The 22,286-nt window shown below is 39.5% G+C and overlaps 1 protein-coding gene across 1 annotated transcript in view; it reads right to left on the bottom strand.

Moving 5' to 3' along the window:
• The window catches only part of HECW1 (HECT, C2 and WW domain containing E3 ubiquitin protein ligase 1), a gene marked incomplete at its 5' end in the record, with an annotated part of 164,575 nt that overhangs the window by 118,834 nt on the left and 23,455 nt on the right, over nt 1-22,286 (bottom strand). Inside the window, one exon of the mRNA XM_083885048.1 lies at nt 919-1,013. Coding sequence (XP_083741174.1) covers nt 919-1,013 — 95 coding nt within the window. The remainder of the gene's footprint in view (nt 1-918; nt 1,014-22,286) is intronic.

Consider the following 22,286-nt stretch of genomic DNA (forward strand, 5'->3'; position numbering starts at 1 on the left):
ACTAAAAAGCAAAAAAAATTAAGCTTCAGTGATGTCCACTGAAACCTAAACCTACACACATCCACAGGTAAGACAGTTCTTTCCTGTTCTTTTCTGAACCCAACTTCCAGACTGAAAAATGTCTGACCTAGTCTTTTCCTTATGCTGGTTGGAATATAACTCTTCAGCTCATGCAGGTCTCTGCCAAGCCTGGCAGGCAGTGAAACACTGTCAGCAAGGCCAGACAAGCTTTGGAGGTCATCAAGTCTCCTTGAGGGCTTCTAAAAGATGTTTCACTCTCAGGGTGATAACATTTCCCAATACCAGACAAGATACATAGCTTTTTAGAGCTATCTAAGCCACAGAGCTTTGCTAGACTCTAGCAAATTACAATTGCTCTCAGTGAAGTCTAAATCTGTCAAAAATTATCTTCAGTCCTTTGATAGATCAGGTCCCAAGTGCCCATTTCTTACCACTGATGGGGGCATGTCACAGTGTGCTTGTTCCTGGAACTCAGAGGCAATGCTGTGAAAATGTTCATTTTGAAAAAAAGCACTTGAAAGAGGAAAATCTTTTCCCTTTCTGGACACTTACTGTATTAACAGTCCAAGGATCCCAAATCCTCTACGGGTATCACCCAAATTTCACAGCACCCAGGAGAGAGATGACAACTTTACAGAACAGGATACAGCTAGGATGTGGGATTTGCCCCAAACCAGAGAGGTTATCAGCGACAGATTCAGAGCTGAATCTACATTCTCTTTGCATACAAACCCACATTCCATGGAAAGATGACCCATTTCTCTGTACCATAATACAATGAAGAGCCAATATTATGTTCAATTTTGATATAAGATATTTAAAGCAGGCAAGACAAGCAAGGCATAGCACAATGATGACAGAACATACATGAAAAGAAAAAAGATCAGCAAAACTTACAGGAGCTGAGTTATTTTTCACTGTCACACTTGGAGTCGTGGCTCGTAGTGCCCCACTCACGCCATGGTAGTACTTGAAGCAGATCTTTGTTTCAGCTAAAAAAAACCCACAAAACCAAAAGGGATATTTAGGATTAGAAAAACTGCCAGGGGCAATCTGCATGATCAGCTGCAACTCACAGGCACAAGGCTGGCAAGCAGTTACATTGCAAATGGTTCATTCTGGCTGGATGGCACAACAGGATACCTCCTGCCTCTGATCTTCCCCTTTGCCAGGGTGAAATTTAGCATTTGGTTCATGGATTTAAAACAGTTAAAATCCAAACCTCTTCTGAGCAGAAGTTAACACAGACGACCTTAGAGCACCTGTATACTATCCTTTAGGAAGAAAAAAAGTAGGGGCATATAAATCTTCCCTGTTCAGACATACCAAGCATTAATGTGCAGAGAAATTGAGGAACTTCCTTAGGACAAGATTGCATAGCTGCTCATTGACAGGTTTCACTGCACCAACTTGTTCTGGCCTTGGCCAGGGCAAGGATGTAGATCTCCACAGATTAACTGCTCTGCCAGTTACCACATTAAAGCATTTCCAGGAATAGCAGAGTACCATCAGACCCTGCCTTAGTGTATTTCCACTGACTTCTAAAGATCTAAATTAGGTGAGAAACACAGGAAAGGTCATGATTTTTGACACTCACAGTGATGCTTTTTGCCACATACATTGACATTGAGGGAAACTCATCTCAAAAACTGTATCGAGGCACAGAAGTGAAAACAACTTCTTGTTAATCAGCGTCTCACAACTCACTTTCTTGCCTGCTACAAGAAGGAAAGACAGTTCCAGCCAGCTTCTGTGTTGGTCTGTGACTACAAACAGATGCAAAGTGCTGCTATTTGCCTACCAGCCTGGAACTGGTGACTTGCTGGAGCTCATCCTTAGTTGCCTGTTGGCATGCAAAAATTTTCTTCCACAGTAAACTAGATGTGAACTGGCCTGGTATGTGCCTACAGTCGGGACCCAGCAATTATGCAGTGTTACATATGTAAGAGGTAGGTTCATGGGATCTGAAAAATGTCTCTTTAAATAAAAGCAGCTTTCGCATCTTCCAGTTTTAACGGGATAATGGCATGGAAATGTTCACCTGTTCCAAGATTTTCCTTAAGACCTTGCTTTTGCAGCTGCTGCTGTAGCTCAGGGAAAACACCAGCCTTTGCCAGCAGAGCCATAAAAGCACTCATTATAACTACAGTACCAACGTAGGAAAACAATAAAAAAAAAGCCATTTACCTGTTTTAACATACAAATTGCATTGCAGTTTTAATACCAGTTTTAATACCAGTAACAAAACTCATCGCAGCTGTGACAAAAAATATTAAGAGCTGAGACTGTGATCACAGGTTATGGTGCTCTGCTGTTTGTAGATGCAAGAAACAACTGTGTAGCACTTCAGGTGGAAGCAAAACCTGGGACTTGAAAAGTGGTGGAGACCCTCAAAACCACAGGCTTGAATTGCTTACCCTGATAACTACATAGGAACATAGGTGGAAAGAGAAATCCTGATTTTTTTTGAAAGACAAAATAGTTTTAGAGGTGTAAAGCCTTCCCAACTCTCACATGTCACTTGGGAAATGAAAAGCAAAGAGGTGATGTTCCCAAGTAGTTCAAGCATTACTTGCCTTCAAGGGGCTTCCCAGTCCTCTAACCTGAGGGGTGCTGCAGGAATGTGCAGTCCATGGATGAGAAGCACAGTGCCAGCACACTTAATCTGTCACCATATTTTCCATCCTCACAGCCTGCTCTTCACCAGACAACCAGATGCAAATTTCTGCTCGTACACTGAAAATACAGCCTCTCCCACTATACCACAATGTGTATATGTGTCCCATTTACTTCACAGCTTTCCACAAGAACTAGAAGAGAATACAGAGTATTTCAGCACCTCCCTGAGGGGCTGTGGGACCTGTCCTGGAGTTGAATTCGTAACTATACTCCCAAATGAAATTCTGTAACTTCAAGAGATTTACTTGAGGTGTCAGTGCAGCTGAGCAAGCGACCCTGTTGTTGCACCTGGGAGCAGCAGTTGTTTCCTTTTGACAGCAAAAAAGCTGGATGAGCCTGTGGGACAGAAAAACTGCAAGTCCAGATTGTATTTTCACATTGTAATTTTCTCTACAGGACTTTTAACAGCTCAGCAGCTAACTCATTTACTCGCTGAGAGGACAGCAAAAGCTGAGGATATCACAATAGCTAAAACATGCAGTTCTCACCAATTATTCAAATCTTAATTTTCTTCTCCCCTGGAGATCTTTAGCTACAGTTTGCATGGAACATTGAGAGCTAGAATAAAGAGAAGCCTTAAAAAAATTATTAATTTTTGTAGTTAATAAAATATAACTTCAGGTATTAGCTTGTATCACAATGTTCAAACCCCACAGCAGGAAATCTTGTCATAGGTTGACAAGTAGGAAATCAGTTACCATGTGCATCGGGAAAATTCTAAAAGAATCCATTTAATTAAACTAAAAGTATTATAGGGAACGGAAGGAGAGAATATATCCATATGTAGTTAATCTGGATATTCGTACCACTTTCAAGGACAAAGTGTAACTAAGATGACTGAATATATAACTGGAAAAGAACCATGTGGTTATTACAGGTTCCTCTCAGTTTCACATTACTATTTCTAATTTAATTTGCAACTAAACTGCCCACATATGGGTGCAAACGGCAACACAGCTGCTCAAGAGAGATGCAAGTATCACACCCAATTCAAAACGGTGTGACACCATTCAAAATGGTTCCAAATCTGGAACCATTCATCAAGAAGTGGTAAAGATGGTGATTAGGTGATGAAATGTCAAAAGTTTAATTCAGAGAACAGATCTCAGAGAATATGACCTATGGAGGCCTTCATAGGTTGAGAAATTTCTCTAGAAACATTAGAGGAATAACATTTTCTTTTTTCTAGATTCCTTCCTCCTCCTTTTGCTCATATTGTTTTTAGATTGAAAATGTTATGCAAATGACTATTTTCAATGGAGAGATCAAACTTTAGCAAATATAAAGCTTGCAAAATTATATACAGTTTCTTTATGTGCAAAAATGCCATTAGGATCCTAGTTGGCCAATGTTGTTGGTGCCATGTTGTTCACTGCAATAGAGTCCTAAAAATTTAATCCATCTGAAGATTGCTCTTGCATTCCTGAATCACCTCTGAGACATTTCCAAAACAGATGCATAAACCTGTGGGCTTGGTACCACTGCCTCTGCAGGTGAACAGAAAGCACTGGAAGTATTGGTAAGGCAGTGATATAAATTAACCTGAATATTATCCATCCAGCATTTGTAAATAATATGTAATTACAAAGACTATTTGGATTGTAGTCGTGTAGATTAGCTTGTTCTGAAATAAAGAAGACCATTTAACTCTGTCTTGCTGCCCCAGCTACATGGCAGAGTGCACAGGTGAGGGGCAGGTGTCATTCAGTTAACCCCCAATTATAAATAAATGTTCGTCATTGTTATTTTCATCCCTAATTATTTAGAGGTCACTGGACCAAGTAATGAAGTTATGATATTAAAGTCAGGAAGTAATGAGGTTAAATTCTTCTTTCAGTTAGCAATAATGTCAATGAAACTGCTAAATCTTCCAAGAGATGAGATGCCTAAAGATGCTCAGAAATTGTCCTGCCCATGGCAACTAGAAAACTGCTCAGCAATTCACATGGATAAAAAACAAAGCAGCACTGTAGTCCCTTTACACCAGGCTTGGTATCTCCATTTGTGCCACTTTTGGCTGGAGTAATTTTCTTCACAGTGGTTGGTATGGAGCTGTGTTTTGGATTTGTGCTGGACACAGTGTTAATAATATAAGGATGCTTTTGTTGTTGCTGAACAGGGCTCACAGAGAGCCAAGGACTTTTCTGCTTTTTGCACTGCCATACTGATGATTAGACTGAGTGTGCATAGAAAAGAGGGAAGAGACACATGCAAGACAGGTGATCCAAACAGACCAAAGGGATATTCCAGACCACATGACATCATACTCAGTACATAAAGTGTGGGGAAGAAGGAAGAAAGGGGGAATGTTTAGAATGATGGTGTTGGTCTTCCCAAGCAGCCATTGCACGTGATGGGGCCCTGCTCTCCTGGAGATGGCTGAACACGTCTGCCCATGGGAAGTGGTGATAAAATTCCTTGTTTTGTTTTGTTTGCGTGCGCGGCTTTTACTTTCCCTACTAAACAGTCCTCAGCCCATGAGTTTCCTGGCTTTTACCCCTCCAATTCTCTTCCCAATCCCACTGGTGGGGGAGTGAACAACCAGCCGTGTGGGACTTGGCTGCTGGCTGGGCTTGAACCATGACACCATTATACACTGACTGTTACAGCTCTCTGCTGCATTGGTATAAATAAGAAATTTCCCGGTACTATGCATATACTCACCATTGTAACTATTGCAGATGCTCAAAAAATACAGCTGGCCCAAAGGAAGGCCCTCAAGGCAAGATAATCAGAACTAGGCAACAGAGGGGTGATTCTGTTTTCCTCTTTGCACCAAGCATCTGTGTGGGCCACACAGGTTACAAGGAAGAGAGGAGAACTGAGATGTACTTCATCCCTGGACACCACAGAGACCACTCCCTATTCAGAGGAAAGCACTGAGAAGTTTGACTTTTGTCAGAGAAACTCTGTTGTGGGGCTTCATCCCACACACAAGAAAAAAAAGTTAATTTCACAAAAACGATTTCACTATCAAAGCCCTGAGTTATCTCAGTTACCAAATCAGTCTTGCAAATTAACTGGAACATTAATTTACCAGCTGAACATTACTCAGGCAATAGTTTACACTGCCTCTGCAACCACCCAGACCCTGAAAACACTTGATTCCTTATGAAACTGAAGTGAGAGGAGGTAAAATCTAGTAGGATCTGCTGATGAATTGCAACTGAAGGTACTGAAGGTTGAAACTCTCCAAGACATCTCCCAGTTCCCACTATTCAGCCACTTTTCTGTCAGTGTTATTTGTCCTGCTGGTTTATTTGATACCCTTTCCCTTTAAAATACTTCCATTCCTACTCATCTTCCTCATTCTTTCAGAGTTGTCAAAACTCTCCTAAATGTCTTCTCAAAAGTTCACTTGATCTCATAATTAATTCCCTGTTCCTTGTTTACTAAGATCAACTTGATCTCAGAGGCTTAGTTTTCACTTAAAGGTGGATTTATTCTTTCATATATATATATATATATATATATATATATATATATATATATATATATATATTTATTTAAGCTCTGCCAAGATTATGCAGTTTCTCTCCTTGGGCTAAAAAAAGCCCAGAACACCCAAATGTGTACTTCAAGGAAGACTATATTCTTCGGAGGAGGCAGGAAGCATCAGCTGGTATTTGCTAGGCGTGTGAGATGCACCTGGGGCACTTCAACAAGCTTGTTGTGATTTACTCTCATGACACTTTTTGTTTCAGTTTAATAGCTGAGATGACTAGGCATCAGGTAGGCATTTCTCACTGCTATAAAAACATCTCAGGGAAGTAATGCCAGTCTTCAAAACTGAGTCATTTTTGATCAATTCAATCTATTACTAAAAGAGCTGTTGTTGCTCTTTTGGGCAAACATTGTGCATAAAAAATGAAAGGTGTCAAAACCAGTAATGAAAAGGTAGCTGTCTCTGGTAAGTGGTTGGGAACCAAGTGAACCAAATCAGACAGCAAAGCAATTAAGTTATTAGTCATAAAGTTTTCCCTAGAGAGGAGCCAGAAGTGGAATAAACAAATACATGATGCTGTGCTGTGGGACCATCCTGAATTAAAGTAGCCACCGTGATCTCTAGAAGTGGAGACAGCTTGTGTTAAAGTGAAGACTATGAGTCAATAGAGGGGAAGAACTGTTTGAATACAATGGGGAAACTGGGAGAGGCATATGAAAAAAACAGGATATAGAATTATAATGGGAAGCCAAAGCAGAGAGAGATTAAAGGCAGTTTATATGCAGAACTAAGTGACTAAGCAACGCAACCTTGAGGGGAGGAGAGGATTGAGATTATAACAAAATCACTGCACAGAATGGGACATGGGAGAAAGCAGAGACTACAACTGTGTAAACAAAACTCAAAAAGACTAAAAAAAGAAAGCAGGGAAAAGGAAATAAAGAAGGAAATGCAGAGAGGGAAAGAGTAAAAAAAGTCAAAGTTGAAGAAGAAAGAAGGAGTCACTGAGACCTTCAGGCAGCATGGAGCATCACAATCTATAAAAATATATAAAAAACTGTATCACCAGCTACCTGTGAAACCTGCTGCTGCCTCCAGTGCCCATCTCCTCTTTATGAGTATCACTGGAAGTGTAGAGAGCATGTAAATCGTGCAACACAGAGAGGTGAAACCCAGCATTCCTGCATCAGCATGAGCCTTTCCCTTAGCCTCAACAGTTTTTAGATAAACTTAGGTAGTTTCTCACCATATTGCACCTGCCCTGTCAGCAAAGAATTAATGCCCATAACAAAGATAAAAGGTAAAGTTATTACTGGCAGATCTAATTTGTACTTACAATGTTGACACATGGTATACTGTTTATTTCCATCATGCAGGCTTTCTGCTGCTCCATGCAAACAACAGCTTTTATTTCTAGTGCTCTATCAGAAAAACTGCCTGTTCCAGGCATTGGCTGTCTCCAACACACAATGGTGACACTACAGCCATCAAGCTGGTTTGCTATTCAGCTGCTAATGGACCATGTACTTCCTTAAGCTGTAGACTCCATCTGCTCACAGATGTTTAGTATCACAACTGCCTGTGGCTTTCCAAAAGCACCTCAGTTTTTAGACAACTAACAGTTTAGTAACTAAACAAGGTCTAAACAGATGTGTTTCTTTAATCCCTGTGGCAGAATTCCTTCCAATTGTCTGATGACTTTTTCCTTGTCTCACCTTTTAGATAACTATAATGTTTCTCAGCAAGAAAGAAAGAAAGAGGTATCTGGAGCCAGAATTAAGGCTGACCAGTACATATCAGCAATTTGAAGCACAAATATTTGCAAGGAAAATCTAATAGCTCAAAAACAAGCAGTAGAACACTCAGAAAATTTCTAATAAAGTTTTAACTTAAACCAAAAATCCACACTTGTCAAGATACAGAAATGCACAGAACATTCAAATAACCTTAATTCTGCACCAATAATATATTTCAGTATTTGTAATTGTAACTGATATTTGAAGAACAGATAAAATGATCTTAGTATTTTCTTTTATCTTCAGAAGTTGTAGCACAGACTGTTCCTTCCCAAGGGTTGCCCACTGAGGGCTTGAGCTATCTCCTTTATAAAAGGAGAGCTGATTATTATCATTTATTATATCATTGATTCTTTGTTCCATTGATCTGCAGATACTCTTCCCTATTGACTTTCACTTTTATTTCTTTTGCTTGATAATTTGATTCAGCAGCTACCTGCCATGACAAGAGTAGTAGGGGAAATTACTACACTATTAACAAATGTGTAGTCACAAATCTTCATATTCAGTGGTCCAATCTTCTCTGTCCTAACTTCACCTTTTTGAGCCCTCAGTGTTGCAAGCTCCATACTATACCGATTTTGAGTTTAGCTTTGTACATTCCACGTCTATTACTATGCTGCTCATAGGAAGTGACATGTATCTGCTTACCCATGACTGCACTGGGAAGATTTTCAGGTGTGGACTCCTGAGGCCAAGACAAAATCTCACCATATTTGCCTTATGAAAATAAAGGCATCTAGGAATTTCTACTGCAGGACGGATACAACAAAGTGGCTCTGTAAACTGCTGTTCAGGGAAAACACACAGATCTAATTTCAATAGGCTGCTGCTTATGAGCTGCCTTCATAAAAGCTGTCCTATTGGCAAGATTCATTACTAAAGAATGCTAGCAGCTGGAATGGATGTGTGCTTATACATTTCAGCACTTTTATGTATTTCTCCATACAGGCAGCACATCTAGCATTGCTGATTATGAAAGTTGTTTGATATTTTTCATTATAAACCTTGTTTGCAGATGCTTCTACATTTTCAAATATACATACATTTGGAATAAAGTTTTGTGTGCTGGATGTCTGCCTCGTATATTCAGAAAGGCACAGCAAGAAAACTTCATCCAAAACTTTGTAGTTGACGATAAGGAAAAACCATGGTGTTTTTACTCATAAAAATTTTCTGAAGACCTTTCTTTTACCCCCCCAAGTTAATATGTGCTTATTTTAGTGACTTCTGCTCCATATCTCTTCATGTTCCTGTAAAAGTACATTAAAATTCATCTAACTTATAAGCCTTTCTTAAAAATTCAGTTTGATATGCTCATTTGAGATATCCTTGATCTTACCATCTAAATGCCCAGGAAATCCTAGCTGTGCTGAGCATGTTCCAAACTGGCAGTAAGACAGACTTTTTCTGCAATACAGATCTAAGTTTCCCCTGGCTGTGCCCCATCTGGAAGCAGAAGGACTCCATCTCTGGATATCTCCCCAGTACCCAAGTAGCATGAAAGAGGAGAATATGAATCCATTCTCAATTTGCCTCCCTTGAAGGAAGAGACAGGGGTGGCTGGGGGTATTATGAGCATAGGGTGGGAAACAGGAATGAGGACAAAAATCAGGTAAAATGGTGAAGAAAAAACCACTGTGATTTGTGGTGCACATAGGCCTGAGTAGTGAAGAGTCTGAGGGGAGCAGGTAGCAGAGCACTATTTCAGTCTTGATAGAACAAATGAGCACTGCCAGCTGCCTTCACGGTGGGAACACAATGCATGCACAGGGGCTCTTGTATTCAAGCTCCCAATTAAGCAACTACAGGGAGATCTCAATGGGATCTAAGGCCAGTGTACTGGCTAAAATTCTCTCCAGACAGGCAGGAGTTGGAATGCATTAAAATCTTGCAGCCATTCAGCATCCTTCATGATAGTCCAGTTCATCATGGACAAGGGTCTGTACCATCAAGTGCCCAGTAAATCTGGTATTTAGATTGATAGCTGGAGACAAGGCTGGTCAAGTGAGGCAGAGTAGATCAAGTCAAAGCTTCTACAGATAGCCATCACAGGAAAAGTCAGTGGAAGGATGCCAGTGCCCACACAGCAGTGTGCAACTATTACCCCAGTTCTTACATTTTTTTGCATCATGAGAGTAGTGAATTTTAAATTTTGTTTGCTCAGACAGTTCACAATCTTGAAAATAATAATAATTTTCTCCTAAAATTATCTTCAGATGGGGAGTGGGGGAGGGAGCTGGGGCCAGAAAAAGACAAGAACACAGCCTTATCATTGCTGGCACTGAATCATCTCTCATCCTGTTTTAACCAACAGAACTATTTCTTTCATATTCATAAGGACAGCAGGATTCAGCCCAGAACAGGCAAGAATTTAACCTATTTATTTACAGGTAACCCAACAGCCATATCTATCTGCTCTGCCTTTATGGACTGTTGTAAAGAAAGGACTGATAGGCACCAGTTTGGATGAATGAGAGTTGGGAATGGGAAGGTTGTAACAACTTACCTGTCTTTCATTAGAAGAAGAAAAAGCTGTTTGAGAGATGTATTTTAGCCATTGCAAGCAGCAAATTAAAAGGGCTGAACTAAAACTGAGGCTTTAATGAAAATCTGGAGCCTACAGGCATCTAATATTTTTATGTAAATCAGCTTAAGGATGACTTTTTCAAGAAAGCAAGCAATTTATTTGAAAAAACTTGAGATCATCAAAGTACTTTAGCTGTGTGATTATTGAGTCTATAATAACTGAATAACATCCCTAAAGTTTGCTCTCTGGTCCTTTGCACTCATACACGTTGCATGAAAATCAACATTGCAGGCAAAACCTAACACATGGTTCATCTTATTTGTGGGAGATGATCCAAAATTACTTCTGAAATGCAACAATTACAACACTTTTAAACAACACTTTTGTTTTAAAATGGCTCATGATCTTGGTTACAATGGACTCAATAGTTCTTTATCAAAATTGAATACTAGACAAAAAAATCTCTATGCCTTCAGTACACTGGAAATGAGCCCTTTCTGCCTCCCATGCAGAATGCCATCTACTTCACTGTAGTAGTGGCCCCTTAGCAACATTATAGTCACTGACATATTCAGGAAAATAATCTGAACTGGAAATATAGGGTCTAACTGTATTTTAATTTACACCTATATATATTAAACCACAAGATAAACAGACAGGAAATGAGTATACACTAACACCCTGAGCTTCAGAGTGTCAACAGAGGCACCGTGAAGGTGGCTCAGGGATGACAAAAAGTATAAACTCTGTACAATAATGCATAGCTCCACAAAAGAGAAGGGATGGGCAGAGCTGGGACCTCTCCCCTCTCTTTCCCTGGATGTACAGCCACTGGGGTGTCCCAGATGAGTTATCAATGGCCCCTATTGCAATATATCTTTTAGGCTTTCAGGTATTATGTCTGCCTTGAGTTAACTGCCTCGTAGAGCAGATGCCCATGAACCATCAGCTCTTTGCTTTTATCAGGGCAATTGTAGTTTAAAGTCTTAATTAAATACATATGACTGGATTGTGCCTTCAGGCATAGCCTTGAGCAAGAGATAATGCACGAACTTCAGAAGCCAAGTGCCTCAAACACGGCCCTCTCCATCATAACGTGTTTTCATTCTCCTTGATCTCAAAACATGAGTGTGCTTTTGGATTTTTAGAAGCAGAAAATTACATTGGCTTTATGATCAACAATTAGTATTTAGGAAGGCATAAACCATAACTTTACCCAGTGCTTGCTTTGTGATGGCAGAGGACAACATGAAAAGGGACACCTTGTGACTCCAAGCCTGGCCAGTTGGGGAGGAAATCAGGGACGATTCATGTTTTCATTTACATTAGTAGCACCTGCTATGGCACTTGTTGAGCCAGTCTTTAATCACAGTCTGAGAAGCATAATTGAATTCTGCCTTAGAAACAGAACATTCCCTTGAAAGATTCCCCCAAGAAAGATACCTTTGAAGACCAGTGTCAAAAACACACATCCTGGTGTTCACCATTCCCTCAGTTCCTCTTACACGTTACCTCCTTTCTTGTTACTCTGCCAGCCAGAAGCTCTATATATTCACATTTCTCAGATTTGCTCAGTCACTATAAGAATGCCTTAGAACAACAGTTTATGTTTTTAGCAGCCAGACCATGCAATATTAAAACTCAGCATTCTCACTGTTTGGGAGCTATTACAGTCAGTCAAGCATGTGCCAAACATGTACACAAAGAGAGTCTGGCAATCAAGTCTTTGAGCAACAAGATGTGAATGTTACCCAGAAAAATTCCTTTGCACTTGATGTAAAAGAGAATCCAAGACCTTAGCACCATTACCTGCAATACCATAATAAGGATTGCTTTTCAGTTTTAATACCCTTATCACAATTCAATATGCACACATTCCTGTCTCTACTAATATCTAAATACATTTTTAGCCTAATATTTCCATGAAAAAGAAGCAAAAAATGGTCAATTTAAGAAGATAGTGGAATGAACATGCAAAATGCTTACAGAAGCAGGTTTCTAATGCTCAAATGGTTTCAGTTACCCACTACACTAAGCATGTTATTCTCCGCTGCTGCTACTTCTAATCATCAAATTAACAAGCTAATTTTGAGTGACTAAGGGAATTATGCATCATACAACAAAGACTGTTCATTGCTGTCATAGTACAAACACTAATACAAGTGAAAGAAACCACAAAAATGCTCATTTTGATTGAAATAAGAGCTCACAGAGAAGATTAAGAAGAGATACTGTGATATTGTGATACTCCCTTAGACAGGCAGTAATTGTTTATGTGTATCAAGAAGGGCGTGATGGCAAGTATGACAATTCATGGTCTCCCCTTTCTGGACTCTAACTCAGAGCAGAACAACCTGCAGACAGTTTTGGAAGAGAATAATTTTTAAAGTAAAGAAGACCAAAATGAAGGCCAGTAGTTCAGGCTGTGGAAATAAAATCAAGGAAAATGTACAAAAAAGCAACAAAAGGATAGGCATGCAGATCTTTCTCCATCTTGGAATTATCTGGTCTTATTTGCAAGGCATGTAACAGTCTACTCAGTGTGAGGAGAAAATCGGGACAGTTGCACTTGAGTTTTGGCTCTGTAACTCTACTGAAGGCAGAAGACAGTCACAGCATGATAACAGTGCAGTGGAGCTTGACATCTCTGGCACACCAGTTCCTGGTTTCAGGAAATATTTTATTCCTTTCCACATTACTTTTTTCCTTCTTTACAGAAAGAACAGCAACAAACAATATTTAACTCTAACACTAAATACTTCTTACTTTATTAAACACAGATGAGATTAGCAGCCCTGCACTGTAATTACCCAGTAACCAAAATTTCCCAAAGTTCAGTTGTTCTGAAGAACAGTGTGCTTTGAGGTTTTTTTCCTTAGTACACCAAAGACTTACCTGTGTAGGTCTTGTAAGCATTAATAAAACAGAAGAAAAGAGACTTCTGTATCTTCACAACACAGAATCGTTCTCCTGTTTACACAGCTGAACCATTTATAATTAATTGAGTTCATCCACTCAGAACCATGAGCCTTAAATAAAAGCTTTCTGCCAGCTGAGGTATGGGTATTTTCCCTCTGTTCTCCTTTTGGCCTTAAAAATGCTTTGCTTTACAACAACAGGGCCTATCTTCCTTCCATTCGCAGAGAAACCACTGGTAGAGAAAGCATGGTCATGGTTTGATTCCCAAAGAGCCTTGTGAGCCATGACACTGGCTAATGAAAACACATCACTGTGATGCTTTCACAAATGCTCTGCTGTATGTAATATAGTGGATAAAACCCTGGCCTTATTTCTTTAATATAGTGCCACCAGTGTTCCTCTCCCATGTACCACTGCTTGAGATGGCCCACGTGTGGATGCTCACCCATTCAGAAAACTCCTTTTCACAAGGGCTTTTGGATTAGGTGCCACTGCTATGGTGCCTATTGTTAATTTCCCTGGGAATTTGTAAGACAAAGCACAAATTATCAAGAAGGAAAAGATCAAAAGGCTTCTAGGAAAGAGGCGTTATACCGATTATTACTTGTCAATTTAGAGCTCCCTCTGCAATCTCCTATTTCAACATCATTTTTTTTCTTTTCTAAGATAACAGCTTGTTTACCAGAACATAAGTTTATTTATTTACAATCTTATGTATTAATTTACAATCTAATTTATTTATTTATTTACAAGTTTATTTATTTATTTACACTCTAATACTTAGGGAATAAAATTGCTGTAGCCACAAAATGAAACATGATATTTTAAGTCCAGCAATTCCAAATGTATCCCACTTGATACTGGTAAAAAGAAGGGGCTACAAATGGGTTACAGGAGACTGAAGGGCAAGATAAAATACCCTGGCTGTAAAAAGAGCAGCAAATCTAATGTTGAGCACATTGGATGAGTGCATTTGTTTTCAAGAGCAATAAAAATACCGAACTGTAGGGGAAAAGTTACTATGAAATAGATGCTGCATTTGTGAAGGTTAAAAATTTACTGTCTTCCAACATATGTTGGTGTAAAATGGAATGGAAATTTCAACAAATAAGGTGACAAAGAATCCTAAGCAGCACAGACAAGACACTGCAGACTAGAAAGGTTTCTTCTCTGGTGAAATATATCAAGAAGTACTTGAGAGATTGCAAAAAATGGTCTCAAAATCCTTGTTAGTTCCTGCTGATCACAAGGCCATACACACATGCCAGCCTGTCTGTCCCCTGAAGGTGTGTACCTGGGTGGTTGGTGCACTCCCTCTGACTCTGCCCTTCACTGCTGGTGGGGGTGCAGGGTCCCAGCAGTGAGAGCTGCAGATGTTCGCTCCACTGGCAAGGCTGACAACACCTGCAAGCCTTCAGAGCTGCCATCCCAAAATCAGCACCTCCTGGGTCACTCAAGCCCATCCAAGCTGAAATTCTTGCAGTCATACAGGTGACAGATAGGAAACCTTATTAATTCTGTTATAGTAAAGGCTAAAGTCTCCAACCACAACATCCTTAACTTCCAAGGGATTTGCTGCACTGTGAAAAGGAAACTCCAGTGCAAATCATCAATAGGCTGAGCAAGACCCAACAGCTGTTATATGACAACACACGGTGGGATGACTATGCAGGCCAGACTGCAGATAACCTAGACTATTTTTAAACCACATTTTTTTTCAGAAATGAGCTTTTAGAGTACCTTGATAAAATCCAAAGCTGAGGCAAAGGACATCTGAAAAAAGGAAGTAATAGTAGACAAAAGACGATTCTGGAGTAAGTTTCCTTTGAATCACCTGCATATTTGTAACTTGCACTATTGCTAATTTATACCTAAGTGTATTTTATATACATTTTTCCCCTAATTTTCCAGTTAAATACATAAAAAGTTGACACTTAGTCCTAATCTTGACATTCAAAATCATGCCTTCTATTGACCCCCAAGTGAGAGACTCTATACCCTATATGCAGCAACACTGGAAAAGGAAAATGCTCTGGTTTTCCTTGTGGTCTGACATCTGACAGATGTCTGCTTCATTTGCCTGAGGCAGTGCTGAAGGTTTCAAGTGTCCTGCAGAACCTGGGCCACCACTTTGCCATCTCTAGCATAAACACACAGGATTCAGATGAGATGCTCCAACACCAGGAAATCTGGGCTTTGTTCAAACCTCTGCTGCTGACTTCCTGCAGCAGTCTCACTCCCAACATAATTTCCTCCTCTAAAATATGAAGGAAAATATACTTCTGGCAACCCAGACCAAGTAGAGAAGAAAATGAGTGTTTGCTAGTCCTTCCATAAGCCAGTTTTCATAACAACATGGCAGTTCTTCATGGACAGAACAGTATTCTCTGCTGCAAAGCAATGCTCATGGCCACATTCAGTAGAGTCCCTAGCAAGTGTGTTAACACCTGTGAAAACAGCAGCCCAGTAACAGATAAATTCCCAACAGGGATATGGTGCAGGTGGTCAGTCTGCCCCTCTAGAGGTGAGGCACTATGCACACACTTCTCTCCTGATATGAGCGGATTGGATTGGATTAAGCGGGTCATCACAGGATTTAGCTCTACTTATTACTTAAGCTGTAATCAGTCAGGTCATGCTAAAATTGAAAATTACATTCCAAATTTCTTTTAAAATATTTGTTTGTTCAAATCTGCCTTACATTTATTTTCCTTTAAGTCACCAACAGGTTTGTACTTTAAAAACTCCTGGGCTGTAACTCTGTCACTCCTGGTATTACAAATCCCGCTGAGAGAGCAAGGCATTTGGACTGCATTAGGCACCTTGCCTGGTAATGACAAAGGAAAAAGGAAGGAATGGAAAGTGAGACTGAAAGTTACTGGTCTAACTGGCTGGCTGTAGGTGCTTATAGACAGCACACAGTGGGAAAAAACTACAATGGAAGGAGAGCAAATAGTCATAGACAACTGATGCAACAGTAACAGATGAACTGCTACACAAGCTTGGTCTGCTCTTTCTACCTAATGTACTGCAGTTGCAGTAACCAAAGAGCTCCTTCACACCTTCTGGTGGGGTTTCACCACCATCAGGGGAACTGTAACTGTCTCTTGAAACCAATCTTATTTGTCAAGTTGCTTAGAAACACAGCCAGGCCATATCCCAGCCTTGATTCTGTAGTTTGTCTGTTTTAAAACACAACTCACAATGCCAGGAAGGTCACACAAAGTACTTGCAGGTAACATGTTTTAGTTCACTCACCAGGTCAAAACAGAATCTACAAAAAACACATTGTAAATGCAAGTATTATTCTTACTAATTATCCCCAGAAAACATGTTTTTCCTTTGGCAGTACTGAAGCAAAAAAGGAAAGGGTATTAAACTGAGCCAAGAATGAAGTTTTGAGACCACAGGAGAGAACAAGCTGTCCTCCTGGTTTGAGGTTTTCATTTTTAAGAGGAGAGATAATGATTCCAGGATGGGTTTGAAATACTCTGTAGGTTTGGTTTTTCCCCCTGATACCTCTGGGAATTTCTAGTCTGAAAACCAAACACTTAAACTCTTACTTGCTGTGAACTGACATCACCTCATATAAGCTAATGGATCCATGCTAGTTCATGCAAACAAAATACTCAGCCTCTTTGTTTTCAATTAGAAATCCTTTACTAGCAGATTTATATTCTAAATGTGAAGTCTCAAGTAGACTCTGAAGATAAACAAATTTACCTCCAAGCAAAAGACCAGAGCAAAATATGAATTTTTACCATGTCAGTTTGGTCTGACAAAGGAAGTGCATATACACTGTCCACCTGTATACTGCTGTTGCGGACTTCCAGCTGCTGAATGCCCCCTTAAGATTCCAAAAGAGGCAGAGGTATTTTCAGTATTGTTGTTCACAGTTTTGATGGTTCATTTTTCAACCTCTCTGCTGGCTTGGAGAATATACCTACCATAAATTGACAGTCATAACCTAAGAGAAGGCTGGCAGATGCTACTTTGAGTCAGCTGCCAGCATGCAGGAGTCTTTATGTCAGTCTTGACAAGACGTGGTTTCTAAAATTAAAGTGTTTTGAAGGACTAAGTAACTTTTAGTTCACTGCTTGACAAAAACTGCTTACAAATTTTTATCCTTTGAAATATTTCCCAGCATCTAGACTGCATCCCTCTTCCTCACTAGCTGTCAAAAGTCTGATTCATCTTGTTAAAGCCAACAGTAAAACTCCCACTCAGTGGGATGTCAGTGGACAGAGACCACACCTACCTCTTCTCATTTTCCTTCCAAAAGAAACAGACATCTCAGCTGTAATCTGTTCTTTGCACATCCGCATGTCACTCAGTCCTGCTGCCCTTCTTGAAAATATTCCTAAAGCTCCTGCAATCTTTCTGTTTAAAAATATCCAGGTAAGATCTACTACATGCACTACCAGTTAGATTTATATTCTACAGCACATATCGTGCATAGGACAGTTAAAAAAAATAAATTATGCATGTGACAGAAGTATTGTTTGGTGTTTCACTGCATCTCTAAAATGCAATAAATGTATGAAATTTAGAAAAAGAAATAGATCTGCTAAAGCAAAACCAGATTCTATTTTCCAAACTGAAAAAAATGTACATGGGTTAGTTCAGAGGCAGAAACTTTTATCTTTGTACTTATTATATATATATCTAAAAGGCTTTCACTGAGTCATTTTCTAATAGAAGAAAGCACAATATAAGGTTTTATATTTGTTGTAGAAGCTCAGCACACTTCATAGAGAAGTAATTACAGAGGTGCCTGCTAGCAATGCTACTCTTAAGGCTATGTCAGGGGCTTCATTATTAACCCAGTTTTCATGGTTTCACACCTCAGTTAGAAGACACCCATGTGCTGGCCTTAAACTACCATAAAAAAATTCAACCCTATAGCAATTTATTAGTTACTTTTCCTTCTTGTAAAAATGCAAAGAGAAAAAGGGAACTATATTAAATTTTCATGGTTTCACACCTCAGTTAGAAGACACCCATGTGCTGGCCTTAAACTACCATAAAAAAATTCAACCCTATAGCAATTTATTAGTTACTTTTCCTTCTTGTAAAAATGCAAAGAGAAAAAGGGAACTATATTAAATTTTCATGCTTTTCTATAAATATATACTGGGAAAAGAGTTAATAATTTAAACAGAAAATTCTGACACTTCTGCCTGAAATCCTTACCATGTTTAAATTAACAGCTAGTTCTCTTGATTGCAGCAGGACAGGATTTCAGTCTCTGAATTCCGGATTAGTTGAGATCTTGCTGTCCATTGAGCTGCTCAGCAAGACAAAGTGCCTTCTCTTGTTTAATTTGTGTCTTTCTTAAGTCTGTTCTAGTTGCAATATAATGTGCATTAGCTCAAATCCCATGAAAAACATGGGTGTACATTATTACATTTGTGCACTGTCACAGGTCTCATTGTTTTGAGTGTTGTTAAGTGTTTCTAATACAACTAGAAATGGGATCTTTTGAAAGAGATGTTCTAGGTAACATCTGGAATCCCCTTCTGGATGGCTGCTGACAGCTGTTGAAAGACACACGTTGCACAAGCCAACACTGGTTTAATCCCTGTGCCTTCCCCAGACACAGTCACCACCTGGTGATGCTGTATGACACACACAGCACAGCCCACTAGGGACAAAAGAGCTTTGCTCTGCTACTGAGTGAATACAAGGGGCACTTAACAAACAGTACTGAGAGTCTTGTCAACATTTTTAAAAAAGGACCATCTTTTGCAACACAGTTGCAACATAGTTGAAAACTGGCATGAGTTTCCAGGGTAAGGCATTAAAATGAGATTTTAGTTTGAATTGACTCTGCCTATGAACCCTCTACCTTTCTGAGATAGAAATTGTGGGAAATTTGATTGATCTGCTCCATTGCCTCCTGCTCTTTGGTAAAGGATATCAACATAACTGCAGCTGAGATGCCTCCTGGCTGTTTCATTTTCTTTTCCTCAAACATTAAAGAAAAATTTGAATGGAAAAGCAGCATGAACCCACATAAAAATTCCCTCTGCACCAGAATGTGATAAACAAAAAAACCCAAGTCAGAGGCTTTCTCACGACTGCACCCCACACATTTTAAGTTTCTATGTAATGTCAGCTGATTCAGGCCCAAATATTTGCTTGCATTAGCTAGCCTACTAACATACCAGGGCCTTCAGGGACAGCGCACAGAGATGATCTGAACTACCAGGCTTGGAGCAAGCAATCCAGCAACTAAAACTGATTGCAAATCAGCCACTCCAAAAATGGTGTGGTGGTGAGAGATGACTTCTGTCTGAGTGCCAAGACAGACAACAAAGTAAGATAGCATTATCTTAAGCACCACAGCTGACTCTGCTGTGTCTGTCCCTGAACTGAACCCCTACATTCCAACTTATCACTTACCTTTTCTTTTATATTTTCACCTTAGTACAATACAGGCACATGCTGAGTTCTCCAAAATATAAGGGGGAGACAGGGCAAAAAGAAAATCAAGGATAAAGTCAAACTACACCGTTAACAAAATACATTACTCATTTTAGTGACATGCCATGCATAGACTTCATGTTGCTCACAGAGGGAAAAGAAAATTGTGTCTTTATTAGTCATGAAGACTGAGGATTCCTCACAAGCTAATAAAGCTTACCATAATGCCCTCTAAACAGGAAAACATTTGAAAGTCTGAATCCAGGTACATTCTAATTACAAACATCACTTATATGTAAATCAAGAAATCCTAGCAAGTGGAGGGAAGGAAAGAGTTTTGTCTCTCCTCATGACCATAAGGTACACAGCAGCAAACCAAAGAGATAAATACGTTTTCTTAGTGTTCTCTTAGTGTGGAATGGCTGGCTCATTCCACTTCAGGCAAACACCATTATCAACAGGAACAAGAAAAAGGCACTTCTGGAGGTCTCAGGCTAATACACACTGCGGAGGGTCAAAGGTAAAAATAAATGTTAGCTAATACACCTCAAGAGGCAAGGAGAATTCCTTCTTGTAAAACAAAATCTTACTAATGCACTTGTATTCTGTTTTAAATTTATGATTTTGCCTCTAGATCTTGTCTAGCAGCCAAGCAGTAAGATTAATCTAATTCACTGTAGGCATATCACTTTTGGCAAATCTGCTGTCCAAATGTTGCCTGACAATCCAGGGAGATTAATCACATAGCAGTTTTTGTAACTTGCCAGGTATCTCTGGAGCAACCCAGGGCCACCAGATTATGAAGTGATATTTTACCTTCAGGAAGTACTGCTCAGCAGCTTGCATAAACAGCAAGTTAGTAGGAAGACAAGCCAAGACTGAAACCTCTATAAGCCCATGATAGACCTTGAAGTGTTCCAAATGTAGGTTTATTTTAATGGAGTAGAAAAGAGAAGTAAAGCTGCATTCACACACCTGTAATACCTGTGTTAGACAATGGAAGTACTAAGAAACCTTTCTGTTTGTAGATTGATTTTTTTAAAGCCAGAGACAAGAGAGAGATGTGGCCAAGAGATGTGGGCTGCACCAAAAGCTGCTCCCCCTCCCAGAATCTGCCTGCTGAGTGGGACCCTCAGAAGCCTAGAGCTCTTGCCTAGGAAAGCTCTCTGGTATTCATCTACATCAAAAAGATTGCACATTTATTCTGAGTCCTTTTTCACCCTGTGTTTGCACTCTCTACTCAGCTGGTTTAGTACTTCTGCTATCCAGATGTGTCTGAGGGAATACTATTAGCAAATTCCAAAAACCACATTCACAGTTCAAATTCAGATATCCATGAATTGCTCATCTTATTTCTAACCCAAGCTACAACTCATGTTTGGAACACTGTAGCAATGTACTTTACAATCAAAAACAATATTGTTTCTTATGATGTAAATGATTTTCTCTTAAAAAACATGCCATTTTTAGGGACTTTTTAATAGTTCCTCTTTGGCTCTTCAAATGAAAGGAAATCATTGTTGAACTTGTAAAGTATCCCAGACATGAAAAAGAAATGGGTCAGGGAAAAAAAGCAAAACTGAGAGGAATAGAGAAAGATCATCTCTGAAAATTAAATACAACTTTCTACTTTTAGATTTGGGGCCCAAGACATATTTACACTTAGGGTCAGATAGGATCTAGAGCAACCTGCTCTGACCAGACAACCCAAGATCATTGAGCAATGGTATGAACATCTTTCTTACAGTGTGAAGGGGCCACTAAGAGGAAGTGAGATTATCACTACGTGCAGCCTAATCATGGAAAGCTGCCTTAAAATGGCCTCAGAGTGAGATGCAATCAGGTCTGTAACTCTTACTCTCAGGAGTGAGTCTAGAGCTACAAGTGAGCTATGACAGCTCACCCCAGGTGAGTAAACAAGTCACTTCCCCACATCTCTGCTTCCTATCACTTCAGAAGTGACCAAATACCTGCCAGGCACACAAACTCTACTACCAAGGTAAAAGAAGGGTTTGGAATAAACACTGCTGTCTACTCTTAGAAGTCTCACTGTAGCAGTGAGTGTTTTTGGTAGACTTGGGAACAAAATCCACAGGCAGGACAACATTTAATGAGAGAATGCATAATAAAATTAACATAGATAATTTAATGAAAGAGGAAACACAGAAGGAAACATCCTCATGTAAATTTAATTAAGTAAACAATTATAGCAAAACTATCTATTTCAAGCTTGGTAGTGTTTTTTTGTTTTGCTTTGTTTTTAATTGTTAAAAGCTATTAGCACTGAGATATGGCAGGAAATTATACCTGCTACTGATAGGGTAAAGTGAACATCTGAGGTATTGAAAGGGTTGGAGAAGAGTTTGAAAATACAAAACACTATTTGTCTGAGGCCCTCAAGTTCCTATTACCAATATCAAAGACCTTGCAGAAATATGTTTCTGCTGGGCAGAAGTGTTTGAACCCTGCA

Source organism: Zosterops lateralis (genome assembly GCF_965231275.1).
Source record: "Zosterops lateralis genome assembly, chromosome: 1".
In the NCBI taxonomy this organism is placed as follows: domain Eukaryota; kingdom Metazoa; phylum Chordata; class Aves; order Passeriformes; family Zosteropidae; genus Zosterops; species Zosterops lateralis.